Genomic DNA, 24,486 nt, shown 5'->3' with positions numbered 1-24,486 from the left:
GATCGTCTAGCTGCAAGGCGAAAGTGCTAACCACCAAGCCACTGTGCAGCCCATCCAAAAATATGCTGAGGTTAATTGGTAATTCTAAATTGTCCGTAGCTGTGAATGTGTTTGGTTGTCTGTCTCTCTTTGTGGTGGTGTGATAGACTGGTGACTTGTTAGGGTGTCCGCTGACTTCTCTCTGAGTCGCCTGGGATGGGTTCCAGCACCCCTGCAACCCTACAGAGGATTAAGCGGTGTATAGATAATGATGGATGTTCTGTTTCTGGTATAAAAAATACAAATTTGCACTACGAAAAATATCAAATGTAAAACTTAAATAGATTGTATTATTTTGTCCCTCTGCTGAAACCCAACTAACTTTCCTCTGCTGTTGTGTTATCTTGTGACCTTCCTCAGAGACAGATGGTCAGAAGATTTAGCCAGCCGACCACGCCTGTCCTCTCCTGACAACTCCGACGGGGAGTTGGAAGACAGGGAAGAGGAGGTAGAGTATGAAGAGGATGAGCAGGAACATGTCTACCAAACCCTGGAAAGGCCGGAGAATTATTCCAATACAGAACCCATCTATTCTCTGCCTTTGAAAACTAAGGTAAGCAAATGCAGGAAAATGTCGTTATCTGTATGCAGGTTTCTCACTAGATTGCTGGATGTTTCTTCTACAAATAATGAAAATGTCATTAAAATGAAATAAGACAGATTGTTCTCTATTGTTCAAGAGCATTTAAAAGCTTCTCTCATTTAAATATGTTTTATGCTTTCTGTTTATGTTTCATATATTTCTCAGCAAAAGGGAGGTATTGTAATACCAGTCTGAGCCACTGGGTGGCACAATTGCACACAGAATAAATACTGTGTGTCCTATTGAGTGTTGTTTTGTGGACAAGTGGTCTTTATGGTTTATACTAAAACTGTCACAGTTTTGATTGAGCTCAATAATAATTTTTAAGGATTTAACTCACAGTGTGGACATATCCTTCAGATTTCAGTGTTGGTTGGAGTCTACTTACGGTTATTGTTTCTCTGTATTAAAGCATTTTTTCTCTCTGCCACTGGAGGTGTTCTTTATTAAGTATTTGATTTATTTATGTGCTGAGACTACTTTCTTTGCCATATTACATAATTTTGCAGTGCTTGTCTCCCTGATGCTCCAGCATTCAGGTGCTGACAATTTGGTTTATTGCACTTCTTCAAGTTTCCTCGGAAACTGCCTGTGTAATTGTGATTCATCTTACTCACTGACTACAGGGCTTTAGTTGTGGGTACTTCTCCCCTCCAAAACCTAGCTTTACCTGTTCATAGTTAAGTTTATTCTATGGTCTACAGTGTATCTGGTGTTTCTTCTTGAGAAATTTCTTCTAAATACTCTGATGATTGTATCCCAGAGGTCTGCTCTTACAGACTCCTGGGATATTTTGCAATTTGTGTTCTTCTTGTGTAGACTGCTAACTTGGGTTGCTAACCAGTAATAGTCCCAGTGGGTTCTATTTCCCCCTGTCAATTATATTTCCAGGCTATTGCAGAATCTAGCTGCCTCCTGCTTTATTCATAACAGCCACAGGTTGCCGTTAGCACAAACATTTTTGAAGCCATCATGGTTCTGTTCCTTATGCCATAGATTTATAGGAAACACTCAGCAATACCCACGTAAACTGATAGGAGTGAAGGCAGGGGACTGTTGTATAATGTATATATGTGATGTAATGCATTTAATGTAATGTAATGTATATAATGCATCTTTTCCAATCAGGTGCTAGTTGTGTCCATTGAATTTATTGTAGTTATCTTCTTCTAGTTTTTGTGTCTTTTTTGTTACATAACATTTTTTCTTACTTCTTCTATTTCATTCTTCTTCTTGTCTCTACACTGAAGTCACCACTGCAATTCATTCACATTGCTTTGAAGTATCTTTTACAATGCAGTGAATGCACTGATAAGATAATATTGTATACATTTTGACGATGGCCTTAAACACAGTGGTCTCTGTTGGTCACTATTTGGTTGACTGCTTTTCTGTTTGTTTTGCTCGTCTGTCTTCCAGTCCAGTATACCCCAGCCAACTCAGATGTCTGGCAGAAGACTGCCTTCTCCAGGTACTGACTTCACACTAACGGGAGTGGACACAACAACAGTTGGTTCCATAAGTATTGGGGCAGTGATATGATATAATTTTACCTCTGTACACCACCATAATGGATGTGAAATGAAGCCTTCAAGATGTGACTAAAGTACAGACTTTCAGCTTGAAACTAAGAGATTTACTAAAAGTATCATAGAGTTTACAGTCATTTTCTATACAGTCGCTCCATTTTTATGGGTTTGAAAGTAATTGGACAAAGTAACATAATTATAAATAAAAGAATTATTTCAAATACTTGGTTGCATATCACTTGCAGCAAAGACACCCTTAAGTCTAGGACCCATGGACACCACCAAGTGCTGAATTTCCTCCTGTGAGATGCTTTGCAAGACTTCACCTGCAGCTTGCCTTGTTTGTTGATCTTTATGCTGTCAGTTTTGTCTTCTGTTAATGAGAAGCATGCTCAGTTTGGTGGAGGTTCGGTTGACTTAGCCGTTAAAAGATATTCCATTTATTTCTCTCTGTTCTGTGAAGTTACTGTGTCTGATCTGACCTGTTTATATCTGAGCTTTAGTGGTTTGCATCCAATGTACCAAATTTTGATTTGGTCACCACTAAAGTTTCTGTTGTCTCTCTGATAGGCCTAATATCACAATGATGACAATCTTCACTTGCATCAGGACCTCTTTGTACAGCTTATTCAGAGTGGAATTGAAATATAGCTGAAAGTCTTCAATTCAGTCACATTGTGACTTCTAGTTCATTCCAAATCTATTGTAGTGTGCAGATCCAAAGTTACAAAAATTGTGTCACTGTTCAAATACTTATGGAACACTGTAGAACACAACTCATAATCTGACACTAGTGGCAAATAACAACAAAAATATTATACTGACACATTGTTATAGTGTATTATAGCAATCAGTTTTACTGTTAAATGAGGTTGGTGTTTATGTAAGATTTGGCCCACATATTGTACAACCCAATAGAGCATAGCTAGTACATTGTAAAAGTTACAAACTAAAACAGTTTGTATTTTTGTCAACATATTTATTCATATGGATAGTCTATCATGATTATAGGGTTCACTCGGTTTACATATTCCATTTCCACTTTTGTTACAGCTGCCATTTGTAATATAAAGGGCAGTTGGTAACACAAACCATCAGCAGTTGATAGCATTTAGCAATTCTTCGGGTTTTCAGTCAAAACAGTGATGAAGCAGCAAGTATACAAAAAAAAAACAATTAGGAAAAAAAATGTAATTCTGTTTGTGGTGTTGGTGCATTCTGGTGCACTTTCAAAGTGGAGTATGATTGAAATTCAGAAAATCATAGCTATAGACTTCTTAGTATAACTTGTATTTTGATGCAAACCTTTATTGAACCTGTCTGGTGGAGTACACTTTTTTTTTTATTAAGAGCACTACTGATACAAAAAGGCATGCAAACTGATTTATGAATTCTTTTCAGTACAAAGGAAAATGACAGAAAATGACAGACTCAGCTGCACTACAGATGACTCATTTGCCTTTAGTGTAGAAAGAAGATAAAGGTCTTATTCAACAAACCTGCAGTTTCATAAGGTAGCCTTATGCCATTAGAGCTAAATGGAAAACTTCATTATAGTTGTTATTGCAAGGGCTGTTCTTGGGCTTGAGGCAGTGGCAAATTAAAATGTTTTATATGTCCCTAGCGTTCTCCTACCTTAATAATGAAAGCGCACCAACATACAAAGTAACACATTTAAACCATGGAGAAAATATACTTGTACATAACAGTAAGCTGTTGTCATGAAATAGGGTAATTTGATAAATGCCCCAGAAACCAAGTACTTCTTCTCCAGTTGCATTAATTTATTGATGGTTGTTTTGTGCCGATGTTTCACACCTCACAGATTTCTCAGAGGAAATCAGTGACCAGTCTGCTGAAGCCAGAGAGAAGAAAGCATCTGTCAGGAAGAGCCTTGAAAATTGGAAAGGAGATGTGCTATTTAGGTGTAAGTACTGAAATAACCTGCTGTGTGTACGCTTGTCATTTTGACAATGATTTTTTTCTTTTGGTGAATAATATTAAATCGTAATTGGACTTGTGTAGTCTGATCTTTGTATATTGAACTTTAGAAAAAAATGCCACTTTTCGCGTCTCCCATCCTTGTCCTGTAAGCCATTAAAATAAAGACTAAAGTTGCAGACGTAGCTGTCACCAGTTCACTTACTATAGATATGCATTTTTGTGCAGTCTGTGAAATCTGTAAGCAGAAGGGGAGACTGGCCAGCTTTTGATTTATTACATTCAAAAATCAAGGTCTTCTTTGGAACAGATAAACATGAGCTGCATGCTAGTCAATAAGTAATTATATATGTATGATTAATTTCTATTCATCTCACACCACTGTTTCCTGGCTGGGTACTGGTACCTGCTACATACAGCTTTTGATCGGTCATGTTACTCTCCATTTGTGCACAAGATGCGACGACAGGCCACTATTTTCTGATGGTAATTATAGATAAAACTTGTCAGTTAAACAATTAATCGATTTCAAATTAAAATTACAATTTTAAACAATGAACATTTCGCAGTGTGTCTGATACATTGTTTAACCCTCATCAGTACACGATGTGGACCCCAGGGGTATATAACTTGTCATATTTTTTTATTTGCAAGTTGGATTTTTCAGTCCCTTTAGGTAGTTGTCACCCACATAATTATCATCACATACACCAAAGCTTGCTTGATTGCAACCAGGTTTATGGTTTATATATAAAACAAGTCATTTGGGGTACATGTGGACCCCAGCCAGACCCCAGCTGGACTGTGCATCTTTTATTTTTGTATGTTTGTGTTATGTTGCTCTTGTGATGACTGCTTGCATTGTGTTTCATTTCAGTTTAGAAGTTCTTGCACTAATATTGTAAGCAATACACGTCAGTAATCATCAATAGTAATTTCATTCTTTCTTTCATGTTTGTATCTATAGACGACACACGTTTAGAAAAATATATATTGAGAGGATATGGACAGGTACAGAAATATGAAACATGAAATACTACTGGGGTCCAGATGAACCCCAAATGTACGCATTAGTAGGTTTTGCCACATGTACTGATGAAGGTTAAACTGTTGTGTCGGTGGTTGTGCAAATTCATGCAGTCCTTCTTGTGCAACAGTCACTTCTTTAATGTTATTTCATGTGGTTGTGCTTGATGACATGTTTTAAATGTGTCTCACATTAAATATTGAACTTTAGCAAAAAAATTGTATCGCAAATCAAATGACAGTATCTACCAGAAAAATTGCAATTAGATATTTCCTTTAACTTGTTTAGCCCTAATATTAAGGACAGCATTCTTTTTGATAATCTATGGTGTTAACAGACATGAAGTAAGGTATATCCAGTCATATTTATTGTAGTGGCAAGACTGTAATAAATTGGGTGCCCCTGTAGCTCAACAGGTTGAGCGGGAGACCCATAAACAGGGTCTATAGTCCCGACACAGTGGTCATGGGTTGGAGTCCAACGACATGTCTTTCCCCCAATCTTCTCTCCACGTTTCCTTTCTCTCTCTCTCCTCTGTGCACTATAATAAAGGCAAAAAAATGTAAAAAAAAAAAAAGAATGTAATATGTTCTTAGTCTTCGAGGCATAGTATGGTGATTATGTTTAAAGGTTCATATGAGAACATTCCGGGTGAAAAACAACATGCTGTTTAAAATACTTTTTCTAAGATGTTCTGTGTACTGTGACAAAAACAACAAAATGCTGCACTATTCTGTGATGGTTAAGTAATCACTGTACTGTGAAGTCTAATATTTAGGTACGCTGATGAAGCTGTTAGTTTTAGTCATCTAATATACTCCAAGAAATTACCAAAATAACAATTAATTCTTTTTTAAACTAATACAGTATATTTCCTGCTTTTGTTGTCATAAAAATATTTTCCTTTCCCATTTCAGCCACAAAACACAGCGTAACCACTGACCACCCCATCCAAGCCGGCCAAACCAAAAGCCCAAAACATCTCACCCACGCGTCTTCACAGCCAAGCAAGGTATACAGCGAGGTGCAGAAGGAGGTACCGGAGAAGAACACAAGGATGGCAGATGATCAAAAGCTACTAGAGGAGAGACTGCAGCGCCTGGAACAGGAAATCAGTCACAACCAAGCCCTCTCAAACCTAAAGTCCTCTGCAGGTAAAACTGAGGAGCCACAGGGACAGTGTGAAGAAAATGAAGGGAGGGAGAATGACAATGTATACAGTGGAAGAAGGAGTACAAGGGGAAAAGGAATGGCATTAAACAAGACAGAGAGGGAAATGAAGCCCTAGCAAAACACTCCATTCACAAGAGTGAAAAGAGGCAGCTGGAGATTGTGCTAACAGATGTCTTTGATCCAAAAGCTCCTCCTTGACCTGAGGAGGGATTAAAAAAAAATACACATGAAAATTAAAAAAGAGCTCAGAAAACAACTGGAGTACTATTGTCATTCTCTGCTAGTGAAGCATGTATTCTTTATTATAACCCAAGGACAGAAGTCCATTTGTGCCCAGGGTCAGCCAGAAGACCACTCAGAGAATCAAACCCATGTAGAGAATTGACCTCACTCCACCATCTTGCTATTGAAATATTGTGTTAGGTATGCTGAACACCAGCATTATTTAATGGCTCAAAAGTATTTATAACCTGATATGGTGTGTTTGCAGACTGCCAGGCAGAGCTACAGAATTTGAGGCGACATGCTCAGGAGCTGGTGGATGAAAATGATGCCCTCAAATTGACAGTTCACCGTCTGAGTGTGGAGCTGAGCCACTACCAAACCCGCTTTAGACCACTGTCCAAGCAGGAGGTATGAAAAGCTTCATGACGGTACATCATCTAATGAATGGGAAACTTTTTTTACTATTATCTCATCATTTATATGGCTGAGCTTTTTGCAGAACGTTATGTCTTTTCTTGTTCAACAAACTCATCAAACTCAACCAAAATTCCAAACTGTTCATGAATAAGGTCCCATACATCTAGATTATAACCCCCATGAAAGACTTAAAGGCACATGGCTTGCTCAAAAGCAATTTGGGAAAAGAACACTGTCTCCTTTATGTAACCAACTCACCTCAGAACAATACCTCCTGTTGAGAATCTGCATTGGGAACCTTTTACTGACCAATCAGCGTCTCACTCTAGTTTAAGGTGCTAGAATTAATGTAAACAAAGTGTCAGTGTTCAACTGTATTCTCCCGAGCTCTGCACATCAACAGCAGGAGTTAGACTTTGTTTTATTTCGTTGTAGTAATGGTCTTCCCTTAGTCTAATAAGCTTAGCTTTCAGTACATCACCTTATTTTCAAAGCTCCACATCTAAGCTTTCAAAATAGATGTCTAACTTTGATCTCTGGATCAAAGTTAGACATCTATCTACCCTGCTGTGTGAAATAAGGTTTTCTTTATGTCCTTACCCCTGATTTTTTGAGCTAAAGGAATTTTCTGTTACTATCTGTGTCTGTCCATTCCAGTCTGCCCATATTGTTGTACATTTTACCCTACAGGAAAATGTCAGCCTTTGGTTTTAATCATGGCTACCTCATGCTGTGTCCCTCAGCAGGGGATCGCCTTCACTCATCACTACCAGTTTGCCTCCTCTGTAGCTGCTTTGTCAGACCTCATTACTGACAGCCAAAGTGTGGCCTGAGAAAGAAAAAGATATAAGAAAAAGATTTTTCAAATAATGCAGTAATTTAAAAAAGGAGCAGTCATAATTTATTCACTTACTTAAAATGATCTCCTTCTTTATTTCATTATACCATATAATTCCCCTCTGGTTTGCTGTTCTAAAACTGTAATTTTCTTCGCTATATAATATGTTGGAATATCTTCCCTGTAAATTGTTTCAGGTATGATGTAGTCACCTGTACCACAGATTTTTATGCATTTGTCTTGTCTGTGTAAAGTATGAGAATTACAGCTGTCATTCTATCGATGGCTATCGTACTTCATAATGGATTGATGGCTAACTTTATTTTCTTTCTTCTTTTTACTGTATCTCATCCAGCACTCCAAAATCAGTGGCTTACCAAAGACTGGCTCTCCTCCTCCCTGGTTGGTCAGTATCTATCTTTAATACAATTTAACAGCATGCTGAACTTTTGACCGGTTAATAGTTATATTTAGCTAATCAATATGTTTAATGTAACTGGCTAGTTTAATTGGCAAGTAATTTCATAAGTTTGACTGAATGTTAATCTAAGATAGTTCCTATTAATTTAAAGCAGTTTAACATGGCTGGCCTTTTCCATCTCTTACTCATGACACGGACTGAACATGTGAGATCACCAATGTTCAGTTTGCTGACACATAAGTGATCTAATAGTTGGGATGATCAGGGCCTAAAACTAACCGAAAATGTGCACAAGGAAGAGCGATAGTCTCTCTATCTGTCAGTCCACAATGGCTGGAAACTGCTGAACAGATCAAAAAAACAAAGAACCTGGTATTTTCAACCTACTTGATTTGTGAGATGATTTTCCTTTGTGGAGTAAACCCTATATAGGAATAGATGCATGCCATCTGTCCACCCTGGACAGGTCACCAGTTTATCACACAGCTACATATACAAACAGACAGACACACTCACATCACACATATGGACAATTTATAAACACCAATTAACCTCACATGTACAGGGAGAACATACAAACTCCATGCAGAAAGATCCCAGACCCAGGCCAGGATGCGAAACGGGGATCTTCTGACTGCAAGGCGATGGTGCTAACCACTGATCCTCTGTGCAGCCCTGTATGCCACTATTATTGTAGCAAATTTTGACAATTTCTCTTTGTCCTTTTTCGCAGCTTGACACAAAGTATTTATGTCCTCTGCTGCTGGCTTATGAAGACAGGATGAATGAGAAGGATGCACTCCTGCAAACCACTGAGGTAAAGTGCATGTGAGAGATTGTATGCATTTGAGTTTTAATGTCAACCATTAATCATCTCTTTTGTCATGAGAATGTTGGCTGACTTGTCAGAGATGAGAGCACTTTACCAACATTTAATGTGCTGTCTTGGTTATATGCAAGTCAGTGGACAAAAACTGCAATTTACTTGGTGGTGAACAAGATGGAACAGCAGTAGTAAAATCTAATTCATGTGTTCTGTTTTTTAATGGTAATGATTATGCTGTTGAGGAATATTACACATAGTTTACATTTTGTGGTAGAATGTAATGTAAAGTATGTTGAGGATGATGCATTTATGAAACTGACATGATCCTGTTTATTTAAACCATTGTAAATAAACTACTGTTTCTGAGAGAAACAATGGCTGTTTGTTGTTGTAGATATTATAAATCTGTTATTGTAGCTAGTGTACTGGAACTTTTGCTGCTCTCAGACACATAGAAATCATAAAAGCATTCGATTTAACACACTGCATAATTAAGTTGCCAGCGATGAGGCCTCTCTCAGCCATTTCTTGTGCACTAAGGCAATCCAGTTTCACATTAATGGGAGTTGTAATAGTTCCACTTGAGAAGATAAAACCAGATTTAGTGAAAACAATACCAACACGATAATAAGTGTAGCCAGTCATGTCTCCCTTGGAGCAACTTTGATCGTTGACACAGGGTTTGTAAAGGAGCAGAGGAATTATTTTTGTTTTGCTGTCTCCAATTTGAAACGTCTCATGTTGTGTCCTTGAAATCCGAGGTTTGGTGTGTCTGTGTTTGCTACAGGAAGAGGTGAAGAGGTTGCGTGTTCATGTAGAGGATGTGATCAAAGAAAATGAGAGACTCCATGATGAAATTGCCAAGGTTGGGGTGGTCAGCCAGAAGGACTGGTAAGACAGAAAGTACTGTCTGTGTGTGTCTGTGTTGGTGCAGCACTGTCAGCACTTGCTGGGCTGTCACTGCTCTTTCTCCTGATGTAGTGAAAATTAAATGCCTCTTTTATCCTCTTCTGCTTTACTACTGGCCTGACTCTGGGCCTGTTGCTAAAGCTTATGTTGAATGAAAATACACAAAATAAATGCAGTAAATAAAACCTTTCATATTTTCTTCTGTCCTCCTATATTCCCTCAACACCACTATTTTGTCTTTCGTGGTTATTTAACTCGTCATGCTGCTGACAGTTTGTACAGCATTGTAAGTGGCTCTGATTATACTGATCATGTGAAACACAAGAGCCTGAGACATTTTATCTGCCTGTGAAGCATTGTTCTGATAGAGCTGCATCAACTCAAGAACAATGTGATTTCTTGATTGGTAGTCGCGTACTGATATGCAATACATTTGCATACATTTACATTTAATCCATTTTGCAAATGCTCTTGCCAGGAATACATCACAGAATACTGAGCAGTAACTTACTGGCCGGAATTCATGATTAAGACCGCAACAACACTTCAAGTAAAGGCAGACATTTGGTAGAAATCCTATGATTATAAGAGCAAAGAGAGCCGCAGGTTGAAAACTCCAGAACAGATTTCAGATTAAATACTAATGCTATTTAAAATAATAAGAGCTGTTCAGTCGCCATCAGTTTGTAACAAACCCATCAATTTAGAGGCTCTAACTCCAGCACATAAAAAAATGTTGCAAGAAACAATTTATGTCGTTAATATATGTTAGCAGCACACTTTATCTTTAAAGGCTGACCTGTAAGAGGGATTTAAAAGAGAGATCAAGATATATTCTTATCCAATGTTTAGTTTAGACAGAACATGAAAATTTAGTTTATGGTCTTGAAGTATAACCTTTTCCTTACTAGTTAAAATAAATAATGAAATCAGGTAAACTAGTGATTTTATGTTTTTGTTTTATCTTTGCTGTATTCATGTTGTGAAAAATAGCAGCTTTGCATTCTACTAACTTCTCCCTCTCTTTCTCTTTTCAGTCAACAACTTCAACAACAAGCTATTCTGGTTTTGCAGGAGAACCAGGTTCTGATTGATCAGCTTGAAGCTCAGCATATTAAGGCCAAGACCAATCACAGCAAACACCACACTGAAGGTATTGGGTATGGTGAAAGACTGAAAGCAAGTGGAGGAGTGTAAAATTAAATAAATTCAATGGGAGAAAATCAAAAGAAAATCTTGTATAAGTCCAGAGGGATTTTGAACTTTTAGCATAATTCTTGTTCACTGTGGCACTATTTTGCTTACTTGGTTCAGTTCTGCTTTTATTTAAACTGATTATTATACTGTATTTTCCTTGTTCTTTTTAAATCTGTTTGTAGTAACAAAGGTGTCTAAGCAGCTCATGCTGTTAGAAGTGGAAAAACAGCGTTTGCAAGAGGAACTGGAAGAAAGCAGCAGGGTGATGCATAAAAATGCAAAGGAGGTTCAAGTTCTGCAGGCCCGCCTGAAGGATGCTGTCACCTGGGACGAACACTGCAACATTGCTGGGAAACTCAGAAGGTACCGCAGCTCTCTTATTTTCTCTTATTTTATTAATTATTGGTGCCTCTGAAAGATGAATTAATCAATATTGAAACAGTTATTTCCCAATGAACAAGAAAGAGATGAACTATACATTGAACGCTTTATATTAGCCACACACATTTTCAGTTTCGGTATATTAGCAAAGGGAGTAAAGTTACTTTTGTTTACCATTGTTTCAGTTCACAATTGATTTGTGTCAGATAAATCAAGAGCAAGACAAGAAGAACAACAAGAGCAGCCCCTGAACATTTATTATCAATAAAGGGGGCACTGGTACATATATATTCCCATGCTAGAGCAGAATCAAAGGTAGCGGGATGTAACAGAAAATTCATGTTTTTGCAAATTGATCAAAATAAGTTGTATCAGCATGCAAATTAACAGGATTGTTTAAAGATCCCCTAAAGGTGAAAATCATGTTTTTTTAAATCTCATTACCAGGCCTATATTGCTTTACAATTACAATTTCATTTAGCAAATTTTAGTACATCTGAGAGTAGATAAAACACAAGCTAGGTAGGCGGGGCAGCACTAAGGACCTCGGCTAAAGGTCCTCACTGGACAACTGCTCCCTGAACAGGATTTGAACCAACAATTTCCTGTGCCAAAGTCGGGGGTGCTAATCACTAAGCTATCCACCACTATGGTGTTTTTAATATGCTGGAAGACATATGATTGAAATAAGCAATACATGCCATGATTGAGTATTTCCATATTTGAAACTGTAGATGTGGACTTCCAGGCTTTCATACATAACAATCCAAAGGAACCATTTCCCATTGTGAGACTTTCCTCATCATTATTCTTCATCAGAATCAATTTCCAGTTTAAACATATATTGCTGAACTGCTCCATTATTACTACTTGTCTCTGTAGTGTAAAGTAGTTTTACAGCGTTTGAGCAGAGTTGTAGGTGAGCCGGTTGGGTTCAAGCTGCTATGAGTGGACAGGGGTGGATGTGAGAAAAGTGGGGACTTTTTAGGTCTGCACATTGTAGAGGGAGTACTGGTATAGCATTTTGTCTAAGACATTTTTAAGGAGGAAGAGATTATTTAATGGAAAAAATACATCTACAGTGCTGTGAAAAAGTATTTGTCCTGATGTCTTCTATTATTTCAAATTCCTTACACTTAAATGTTCCAAATCATTAAACTAATATTTATATTTATTGAAAATTAGACAGAGATAACCCACAGGACACAGACTGCTGTTTTTAAATGATGGTTTATTAAAGATTTATTGAAAACCTATATCACCACTGGGAAAAAGTAATCGCCCCCCTATACCTAATAGCTGGTTGGACCCTTGGCAGCAACAAGTGCAGCTAAATGCTTGCCATAGCTTGTGACGAGTCTTTAACATCACTGTGGAGGAATATTGGCTCACTCTTCTCTGCAGAATACTTCCAACATGAGCTGATCTTTTAAGGTCTTGCCACAGCATCTCAGTTGGATTCAAGTTCAGACTTTGACTCAGCCACTTCAAAACCTTAATTTTGTTCTTTTTGAGCCACCAGGTGGACTCTGCTTTGACTCATTGTCATGCTGTATAACCCATTTGTGTTGAGCTTTAGGTCATGAACTGATGGTGGATATTCTCCAGGAGGATTTTCTGATAGAGAGCAGAATTCATGGCTCCATCATTTATGACAAGTCGTCCAGGTCCTGTGGAAGCAAAGCAGCCTCAAACCATCAAACTACCACCACCATATTTCACTGCCGGTATCATGTTCTTGTGGAATTCAGTATTAGTTTTACTCCAGATGTATTGGACCCATGTCTTTCAAAAAGTCAAAAAATTCCACCTTTGACTTATCAGTCTACTGGATGTTATCCTAAAAGTCTTGGGGCTCATCCAGATTTTTTTTTTTTTTTTTTTTTTTTGCAGATGCCAGACAAACCTTTATGTTCTTTTTGGTCAGTAGTGGTTTGATCCTTACAACTCCCATGATGCCATTTTCTCCCAGAGTCTTCCTTATTGTGAAATCATGTAGATGGACCTTAACTGAGGCCAGTGAGGTCTGCAGTTCTTTTGATGTTCGTCTGAGTTCTTTTGTGACCTGGATGGGATATCGATGCACTCTTGTAGAAATCTTGGTTGGCCAGCCACTCTTGGGAAGGTTCACCACAGTTCCATGTTTTCTCCATTTGTGGATAATGGCTTTAACTGTGGTTCTCTGGAGTCCCAGAGCCTCAGCAATGGCTTTGTAACCCTACAGGCTGATAAATGTCAGTGACTTTGTTTCACATCTGTTCTTGAATCTTTTTAGAATGTGGCACCATGTGCTGCTTTTTAGGACCCTTCAGCTACTTCAGAATGCCAGACAGGTTCTATGTAGTGATGTTTAGATTCAACAAGCCCAGCAGTAGTCATATGTGGATGTGTATGGTGAAACTGAACCGCATTGCCAAATTAATTTTGTCATTTTGTAAATTGGTAGCAAAGTGGGTCTGGATGGCATTTTTCTTTCAATAAATGAAATTATCATTTAAAAACTGCATTTTGTGGTTTTTTTTTTCGGGTTATCTTAGTCTTACTTTTAAATTAGTTTGATGATCTGAAACATTGACGTGTGACAAATATGGAACAATTGAAGATTTCTGTAGGGGGCAACTATTTTTCATGGCACTGTAAATCTGTAACTTTGATCCAAAGAGATTAGTTTTTAGGGCTCAAATCCATGACTGGAGAGGAAGTTTAAGCTTAGATGATATCTTTAGGCTGTATGTTGGAATATTGTTGTGTAGTTTACCTCTTTTAGTCTACCATCAAACAGAAATGGAGGTGACACATACTCTACAAATCCCAAATTGCATACATCAAGTACGTCAAAAGCCAAAATAGGGAGACAATGGCTTTGACACAAAATACAATTAGATATATTTTATTGAAAAGTGTTCATCAGTACTAGATGTTGTGTTATGGCATTCTGTAAACTCTGTTCTTGACCCTCAGACAGTTGGAGCAGCAGGAGAGCAGGAATAAGAGGGAAATGGATGAATTGCTTCTAAAAGTGTCCAGTCTACAGGAGGAGAATAGAAGTCTGGCTCTGGACAAAGCCAACCTGACTGCTGATATAAAGACAAAGGAGTCTGAACTGGAGCTCTGCAGACAAGCTAACAGGTAGTATATAGTGTTTTTGTCTGCTGTCATCTCAGATAAAATCTGTTGCCTGCCAATGGGACACAGATACTTGATGGATTTATTATTTCATTTTATTGTATTTTTTTTAAATGTTCTGTAATGCTTAGGATATAATTTTAGTATTTGTAGCATTGTACCAGATGAGACTCAATTTCATTTGTTATATTTTTAGAATATGAAAAGGGTTTTGCTTAAGTTTTTTTTTGTGCAAAAGATACAGAGTATGTGTATATTTGCATATTGATGTATTCTATGAAGTAAAATCAATGAAAAATGTTTTTTTGTATTTGATTCTAATAAAATAATATAATAAATGCAAACATAATTGCATTAGATATGTGGTTATGTAAAACTCCTATAAAACAACTCACCAACTGTCCACCAAACAAGTGTTTTCACATATTTAGCTCTATTATGGCAGTGTTCATCCTTCCTCCCATGTCCTGTCAGGTTTGTTGCACATGGCAATAATTGTTTAGTGATCCCACCCAGTTACGAGCACAACTCTGCCCAATTTGATTCTAGCCAGCCTTTTCAGAGTTTACCCCTTGTTCGAAAATATGTTATCTCAACCCATAAAGTAGGTAAAATTTTATTTTGATAGATATTTTGCTTGGTGGCAATGTTACAGTCTGGACAGATATAAAGTGAAGTTGTTGGAATGGCTTTTGAACAGCATTAAACATCTTACAGTATTTCAGCCCGCATTGTTTTTGTACAGTACTGATTAATTTTTGTCAGGGATAAAAGGTGTCTAAAATCTGCCCTGGTCTAGAATCTCCCTCTGCTCCCTGTAGACTCGAGCTGAGATTGAAGTGGACTTTCTCAATTTGAAGTGTGAAGACTGTCAGAAGGTGTTTGATTAATCAACAATGTTTTCATCCGCTTTGTGCAGATGTCAGGGTCTCAAGATATCGTCCAGTTAACTCCTTGTCTCTCTTCTGTTCTTTGTTTTCAACCTCTCCATCTACCCACTTTGTATTTCCTCACTGCTGTCTTCCCATCAATCAGGAAGGTTGAAAGACGGATGAGTGTACTGAAGCGACAAAAGGACGAGTGTGTGTTGAAGGAGGAAAAGACTCGGCATTACCTGGGAGCTGTCATTTCTGTGGCAGAGCACATTTCCCAGGAAAGAGACCAACTGTTGCACACGGTACTACTGATGCCACTGATATTGTAGAATGTTTTTGCTATAGTGTTTACATGCACAGACAAAACGCAGATCAGATCTATTCTACAAATGCTAATTACTATCATAAACTTAGTTAGAAATTGGAGCTTTTTATTGAAGAAAAAAGTCATCCATATTCACAGTTATTAGTATATACATTTTTAATTGGATTCAAATTGAGCAAACATAACAAAAATCTTTTTATGGTTTTTGTAACTATAGAGTTTGCATGTTTAGCTGTTAGACTGTTACTAGGAATGCCAGCTTAGGTACAATAAGGAGGTATAGCAGGTGCAGTGGCTTCTGCATAAACGATTGAACTGATATGCATTACAAAATCAGAAAGTAATACTTTAAGGTAGTTTACTTGGTCATTTGCTAAGCTTATAACAGTTGTGCAGGAAGGTAGAATTTTAAAAACAATCACAAAAATGCCAGTATCCAAAACACAGTGAAATGCTACAACAAACCAGGTACCAAAGGAGCCGCTGTGTGGCTGAAGACGATTCATTTATAAAGGCAGTAGAATCCGAGGGCAGATTGTCTGAACCTTTTGTGCTTTGTTTTTGTGCTTGGTGTGGCATATGTCATACAAGAACGGATGTGCAAGTGTGAATAATTAAGCATTCCACTGTATTTACAAAAGCCCCTGCAATAGAGCTTATCACAGCAGACATTTCTTAAGTCATTGCATGAAAAGGACAGTTATAGTGCAACTGACAGTTCCAAGGTCCTGGTAATATATTGTGTATGGTGGCTCACTGTTGTGGTTTACTGTGACATTGAATGGAACGGAATCACCGTTAACATAAGACGTTTCACATGTTTTTCACCACATCTGAAGAGCAGGTGTCAATAAATAGTGCAGCTGTTGTAACGGAGTCTGCATAATAAAAAAATTAATCATAGTATTGTGTAAAAAAACTCAAGGATAGCATAAAAAAAGTGAAGTTAAGTAAAACTAAATAATAAACACAAAATAGATTACTGAGAATTGAAAGAAATGGTGACCAGTAATTACATCCATCCATCCATCCATTATCTATACACCGCTTAATCCTCATTAGGGTCGCGGGGGGAGCTGGAGTCTATCCCAGCTGACTCAGGCGAAGGCAGGGGACACCCTGGACAGGTCGCCAGTCTGTCGCAGGGCTACATATATAGACAAACAATCACTCTCACATTCACACCTACAGGCAATTTAGAATGATCAATTAACCTCAGCATATTTTTGGACTGTGGGAGGAAGCCGGAGTACCCGGAGAAAACCCACGCATGCACAGGGAGAACATGCAAACTCCATGCAGAAAGATCCCGGGAAAGCCGGGATGCGAACCAGGGATCTTCTCACTGCAAGGCGAAAGTGCTAACCACTACACCACTGTGCAGCCCCCAATAATTACAAATACATAAAATATGTGAGTGTTTAGCACACAGATGATGGATCAAGAATCAAGGATCTTTATTGTCATTGTGTTTCCACACAGTGAAATTACAATTGGTGACTCCCAGCCATAGATAAAGAATAGAAAAAGGCACACTATATACAAATAAAATTTAAAAAACAAAAACCAAAAACATGATGGATAGATTTGTTTTTTGAATTTAAACTTGATAATTTAAACGCTGCAAAATCACTAAAGCTTAGCAGTTGTGCTGTTTTAGTAGGAGATTAACACTTTACATATGACTGCATTTCAGTGAGATCGGTATCTGTTGGGCCGACTGCTTTGCCTCACTAATCTCTCTCTCTTTGGTGAGATATTATTCCACCCATTTGTCTCGAATAAGCAGCTAGAAGAGAGATATATCAATGAATAACAATAATTTCATAGCTGCTATAGCATTACTGTTCTCCAGTAATAGCCTAAAGATGATGCCACATTATAATTTTATGAATAATTAAGATTTTATGGAGTTGTGAATTGCAGGTGGAGCAAGTGTTTAGAATGACATCTAATTCATTTTCTTTGATGGCTTTGAGATTCCCAGTGCTGTGAAGCCGGTCATTAGATGTGTAGGTGTGGAAAGGCTGGATGTTAAACATATACCGTGTGCCCACTCAGTATATCTGCTCCCTTTGAGATAGCAGTGCACCAGAAATGTGCCATCGAGTATACTCAGAGATGTCAGTGGCAAAATTACATTGATTTTTGTATAGGTTATTCACCAACACTCTTTCCCACAGTACAATACACAAGATAAACATAGGAACTATTTACAGCTACAAGAAAAGAAAACACACACACACACACACACACACACACACACACACACACACACACACACACACACACACACACACACACACACACACACACACACACACACACACACACACACACACAACAAAAACAAGGTGACTAATAGACTAACAGAGAATGAGGAAAATACCTTCATTTCATAGGAAGTCAACAATCAATTTTATGAACAAAGGTTTAGATGATAGCTAATAACTATTACTATTTTTTATATTCAATTCTCATTTGTTTACCAAAAATATTTTATTATTATAAAACACAAAACAGCCTGAATCTACACTGCCTGGCCAAAAAAAAAAGTCGCATAGTCTAATATTTTGTTGGACTGCCTTTAGCTTTGAGTATGACACTCATTCACTGTGGCATCATTTTGATAAGCTTCTGCAATGTCACAGCATTTATTTCTGTCCAGAGATGCAGTAATTTTCTACCAAGATCTTATATTGATGATGGGAGAGTCAGACCACTGTGTAAAGTCTTCTCCAGCACATCCCAAAGATTCTCAATGGGGCTGAGGTCTGGACTCTGTGGAGGTCAATCCATGTGTGAAAATGATGTCTTGTGCTCCTTGAACCACTCATTCACAATGTGAGCCCCACGAATACTGGCATCGCCATCTTGGAATATGCCATCAGGGAAGAAGAACTTCATTGATGGAAAGACCTGGTCATTCAGTATATTCGGGTAGTCAGCTGACCTCATTCTTTGGGGACATAACGTTGGTGAACCTGACCAACCCCAGATCATAACCCAAACCCCCACAGGCTTGTAGGCACTAGCCATGATGAGTGAATCACTTCATCTGCCTCTCTTCTTACCCTGATGCCCCCATCACTTTGGAACAGGGTAAATCTGGACTCATCAGACCACATGATCGACCATATTTCTTCCTTGAAGATGATGGTTCCCCACTGTCCTTCCAGGTTTTAATAACGCGTTGGACGGTTCTTAATCTGATTTTAGTGGTTTCAGAAATCTCCTTAGTTGTTTTTTTTTTTTTTTTGCTAAATGCAGGTCAATAATTTGACCTTTCTGAGACAAATTAACATCCTTTCCATAACCACAGGATATGTCTTCCATCATGGTTGTTCAAGAAATGAGAAGCTCCTCACTGCATCAGCTAGAGTTAAATAAGTTGTTGCCTGCTGAAACGTCTTCATCATTGCAGTAATTATCCAATGGAGAAGATTCTTACCTATTTGCTTAGTTCAATCCAGGAGGCGACTTTTTTTTTTGCCCAGGCAGTGTAGCAGTGTATGTGCTTCGTCCATTCCGCGCAACAGGACTACTGTAAATTGGCTACAATTTCAAGTCTTTCCTTTTTTTCCTTCATCCAACTCTCCTATAATCCCTCACATCTTCTACCAAACGTGCGTTCTGCCCTCCCTTTGTGTCTTAGATCAGTAACCCCCCGTCTTCCCTGTCTACCTCCCTAGGCTTCGGCTCTTCAGCAGGAAAAGCAGGGATTCATCAGCAGAGTTCTGAATGGCACAGTTCGATTCGGAAAGCTACAGGAAGACGTCAAAGTAAGTTCAAATATCAGTTTCACACTGCAGTCAGCTCTTTCAAAAGGGGTCCATTTTACTAGGGAAGAGTTTTGTGACTCAAGTACCATGCTTGGGTTTGGTCTTGCACAGATGATGTAAATAAAGCTATTCAAATTTGAGGAAGTTCCACATATTATGTTCCAAATTGGGCTGCACAGTGGCTTGGTGGTTAGCACTTTTGCCTTGCAGCTAGAAGATCCCCGTTTCACGTCCCCGCCTTCCCGGATCTTTCTGCATGGAGTTTGCATGTTCTCCCTGTGCATGCATGGGTTTTCTCCAGGTTCTTTCCACATGCCAAAAATTCAATTCAATTCAATCTTCAGTTGTCATTGTCAATAAACAACAATTTCATACATTGCATAGAAATGATATATAAAAGTGCAAAAATGGTGCATGACCCTTCTCCCAGTCCCATAAACAACCACTGTCTAAGATTAACACACAATAATATACTATTTGATTATTCAAGGCAGGTACAAATGTAATAAGTAGTAACAGTAATAGTGGTACTGCAGCACACAGAGGGAACGTACAGACAGTTATTTGAGTGATGTTTGATTTATGGGACAATGCAAAGTCCAGTTCACAGCTATTGTAACAGTGGGGTATGGTGAGTGTCTCTGGATGGGGTAGAGAGAGGAGGGGGGTAACAGTTTAGCATCCTCACTGCCTGAGGATATAGGCTGTGGGCCAGTCTAGTGGTTCGGGCTCTTATGGACCTGTACCTTCTACCTGAAGGCAGCAGGTGGAACAGGTGATGCGCCGGCTGGTGTTGATCACGCATAATGTTGTGCACTCTCCTCAGACAGCGGGTGGTGTAGATGGTACTGATCTCTGGGAGAGTAATTCCAATGATCTTTCCCGCTGTTTGGTACATGCCGAGGTTAATTGGAAACTCTAAATTGTCTGTAGGTATGAATGTGAGTGTGATTGTTTGTCTCTATATGTAGCCCTGTCATAGACTGTCGAACTGTCCAGGGTGTCCCCTGCCTTCACCCTAAGTCAGCTGGGATATGCGACCCTAATGAGGATTAAGCAGTGTATAGATAATGCATGGATGGGTGTTCCAGACGTGTCTGCCAGCTACTCTGCTATATGACGGGCAGGTCAGTTAGAGCTTCACCCATGTTGCTAAGCAAGCTTGACAGCTACACATTTGGCTCAGCTGTTGCCTCAACTGATCAGACTGAAACACTACTTGTTTTTTTTTTATTATTATCATTTCTCCTTAAAGTGATTACATTTACATTACTCAAATGTAGTTCCAATTGATCAGCTCATGCTAAAGCAGTTGATAAACCATCGACTATCAGCCTCCACCTCTCAGAAAACACAAATTGATGAACAGTTATGTGTGTCAGATTGCCATTCTTCATTCTGAGTTCAATCTGACTCTGGTCAACAGATTTTTGAGTGTTCATCCATTACTGCTGTTTTATTTTATTTATTTATTTATTTGACCTTTATTTTACCAGGTAAAAATATTTGAGAACCAATTCTCATTCACAACATGACCTGGACAAGAGGTGCCAGCAGGAATAAATGTAAACTATAGACACAAATAGACATATAAGCATATATGCTAATTGTATTTGTGGTACTTATTACTTGCTGTTATTATGCTCCATTACTGCCACTAATACCACCACTGGTGCTATATCATTTACCGGGACTAACAAGTGTCGCGATTTTGTCATTTAAGACATATTTATGGACTGCGACCCTAGTGCAGATTTTGTTCAATACAGACATGTTTTAAAACATAGTGAAGCAGGCTACATTTGGCAATAGACAGACAGAATGCAGCAACTCAAACAATGCTGTACATTTCAGGCAGACAGTCAGGTAAGCTGTGAAGGCAATGCCAAGAACTGTAGCAAATGAGCACACAATTAAAATTAAGCATTTCAGACTAAAGGCAACGTTGTAATTACTTAATTTCACAGTAAATGCACCACTTTGTCTAGCTGCACCCCCATTAATTTTGATACAACTAACCTTGGTTAGTAGCATTTTTTCTTCAGTGCAGCTTTTAGATGACATGGGAGAGAGCCCAACTGCAAACTTGTAAAGAGAAGGATAGGAAGAAATAGACGTACCAAGTTTTATATAAAAAAGAAAAACAGAGCAGGATTTGATACAACATTTGTTTATTCTGACGTCTGGTGTATGTAATTGTACTTGGGTGCTTTACTGAAGTATAGGTGACGGTAGTAGGTGCATGGATGTTCACAGCTAATTGTAGACTGCAAGACATAGCTTGGTTTTTGTGTTTTTCATTCTTTGGCAATAACTGCACTCATCACATCTATTTCCATAAAAATAAGAGCCTATTCATTGAATCACCATGGGAACCTTTTCTACATTTACCTACAGTGCCATTTTGGTTTGAATCTTACCACTGTGGTTGACAGTTATCCCACAATACCAACTGATACATTTTTCCTTCTTTTTCTTTGTTTGTTTGGTACGCCATACACTAACATGACACGGGCCTGGCAGTATTAGTGCTGTGCTCTAGAGCCAGTGGTCTGTTTTTTCCAGCTGTCAGCAGCTCTTGTCACTCAAGTCACTGTAGAGAAAATATCTTAGCGGTTCTGACGATTTTATTAGTGTCTCTATAGCAACAGTTCAGAAAGAGGTGTGTGTGTGTGTGTGTGTGTGTGTGTGTGTGTGTGTGTGTGTGTGTGTGTGTGTGTGTGTGTGTGTGTGTGTGTGTGTGTGTGTGTGTGTGTGTGTGTGTGTGTGTATGTATGTGAGTTCCATAGACACAGAGACCATTGTAAAAGGAGAGCTATACCTCATTAGTCGTCTTCCTAATTCCTTGCTATCTTTCTAAAGCGGCACTATACGTGTCTTTCAAGGTGTTATCTTGGATGTTTTATACATTACTTATAATGCAAATTTTAAACCACTGACTGTCACAGACCTGTCACAATATAATAAATGGGATCAGCATCAGTGCGGAGGGGCATTTAATATCAAAACAGGGCTGCCCATGAGATTTTTCAATTATTATCATATTGCTGGTAAATTGTTTTTACATGAGTTGCTTAAAGGAGTAATTGAGTGACAGCTAAATACCTGGAAATAAAAGCTGAAATGTTGATCTCTTGTCTCACATTCATCGTTTCATGTGAAACCCAAATGTTTTCAGTCTACAACAAAAATAAAGGAATCAGTGTCACTGTTCCAATACTTTTGGAGGGGAATGTATATTGCTCTACTATCTTAATATTTCAGCCCAACCTAGAGCAATGAGATGCAATGATTACCAGAACATGTGATTGCTGTTTTTGTTTGTTTTAGGTTAGGCTGTACACTAATGAGGTTGATACACATTACAAGGTTGTGACTTTTCAGAATGGAAAAATAAAAAATAAAAAGATGTGTATGTGTAGCGGTGCAAAAAATAATGAGGAATGTTAACAGACTTTTCACTGAAAATGAATTTGACGTACTTTAGGATGATTCTGTTTACAGAATTGATCAAAATAAGATTTTGCTTGTGCCATATGTAGCATCTTCCCACCATCTAAGACCTCAGCTACACCTCGTTCTTGTTTCATGACATTAGATAAAACCTCACTCTTTTTAAATGACAGAAGTCCACAATAGGATTGTTCAACTTCACTGCGCCTTGTCGCAGAGGCCCTGGAAAACATCAAGATGGAATAGCTGTTGTTATTCTTTTTTGCCTTACATATTCACCCATGTCCTAGTCTCGTCAACATGTTATTGATGAAAGAGGGACTGTTAATTTAAAGTTAATCCATCTCTGGTTCTCACTTTGCATTCTGAAATATAGTATCAAAGTCCAACAATCTTTTTAGTTTTCTGATGATCTTTTAAGTGACCCGCTAAAAGGCTACATGTGCAGCCCAAGCTCAGTAATGTCATAATGATGATTGTAATGTATGTTGCCACCATATGTGTGCTGTAAAGAGAAAGCTGACTGTGAGTACATTATTCATATGTAATTAAAATTCATGCCCCTACATCTCCCAGAAAGCCCTGAAAATGTTAAATGTTTTAGTGACTGCATGTATAAATACCGCCAGGTCACAGGTTTACCTGACCCATGCAGCCTGACATCAGTGTAAGGTGACAGATTTTTTTTTAATCACCCTTTTAAAATTGTATTCCTCTCTTACTTTGCCTTTTCCAAATGAGTATTTACACATAAAGGTGTGATCATCCTGGATCATGTGAATATTTATTCCTTCTGCCTGTCAGGGTGTTGTGACCTTTGACCCTTAACCTTGTTGTCTTCTGTGCTTGCTAGTGAAGAACTGAACGATTCTTCAACTTAGCTCTAGATCAGTTTGGTTAATCGTGTTTGAAAGCTGGAAACCATAAAGCGAGCTGTACAAATTAGTAACCATACTAATTAGTATCAAAGAAAGGAAAAGTTGTTATGAAATCTACTGAGAGTGCAGTGAGTGGATTACCCTGAGTAACCTGGACTGTGCTCTCTCCTGCTCAAGTTCATCTTTAGAGCAAATTAATAATTTTTCTTCAGATGTAGGGGAGAAGAGTTTTTTTAATAGAACCTGCCACTCAGCTCAGAAAGATGAAAGGCAGGTCCTGTAGTTGACAGATGGTACAACCAGCAGGACAAACGCTCCACTGACAAGCACAGTATCTAACATTTCTGACCAACTCAGGCAGAAAATGAAATCTCTTTCTCCGGTCTGACCTGCTGCTGGAGCCTGTCGCCACTCATGTCTTTGTTTCTTTTTTCTTTAACTTCTCATGTCTGTCTCCAGCTGGTTCTACTGTAAAATCAGTCTCATTACTCTGTATGTTCAGCCATCATAGAACTTGAAAAAGGTGGAGGCGCTGATTGAT

The 24,486-nt window shown here is 38.3% G+C and overlaps 1 protein-coding gene across 2 annotated transcripts in view; it reads left to right on the top strand.

Annotated features, from left to right (window-relative positions):
* Positions 1–24,486, top strand: part of cep89 (centrosomal protein 89) — a 61,760-nt gene that overhangs the window by 3,609 nt on the left and 33,665 nt on the right. For both annotated transcript variants that reach the window (XM_023262375.3, XM_023262376.3), the window contains exons 4-16: positions 400–592; positions 2,042–2,093; positions 3,977–4,078; positions 6,037–6,273; positions 6,783–6,925; positions 8,128–8,178; positions 8,927–9,010; positions 9,807–9,910; positions 10,966–11,081; positions 11,308–11,488; positions 14,468–14,635; positions 15,668–15,809; positions 19,525–19,614. In XM_023262375.3, coding sequence (XP_023118143.2) covers positions 400–592; positions 2,042–2,093; positions 3,977–4,078; positions 6,037–6,273; positions 6,783–6,925; positions 8,128–8,178; positions 8,927–9,010; positions 9,807–9,910; positions 10,966–11,081; positions 11,308–11,488; positions 14,468–14,635; positions 15,668–15,809; positions 19,525–19,614 — 1,663 coding nt within the window. The remainder of the gene's footprint in view (positions 1–399; positions 593–2,041; positions 2,094–3,976; positions 4,079–6,036; positions 6,274–6,782; positions 6,926–8,127; positions 8,179–8,926; positions 9,011–9,806; positions 9,911–10,965; positions 11,082–11,307; positions 11,489–14,467; positions 14,636–15,667; positions 15,810–19,524; positions 19,615–24,486) is intronic.

This window comes from Amphiprion ocellaris, chromosome 1, assembly GCF_022539595.1.
Source record: "Amphiprion ocellaris isolate individual 3 ecotype Okinawa chromosome 1, ASM2253959v1, whole genome shotgun sequence".
Taxonomy (NCBI): Eukaryota; Metazoa; Chordata; class Actinopteri; family Pomacentridae; genus Amphiprion; species Amphiprion ocellaris.
This window is presented reverse-complemented; position numbering and strand designations above follow the sequence as displayed.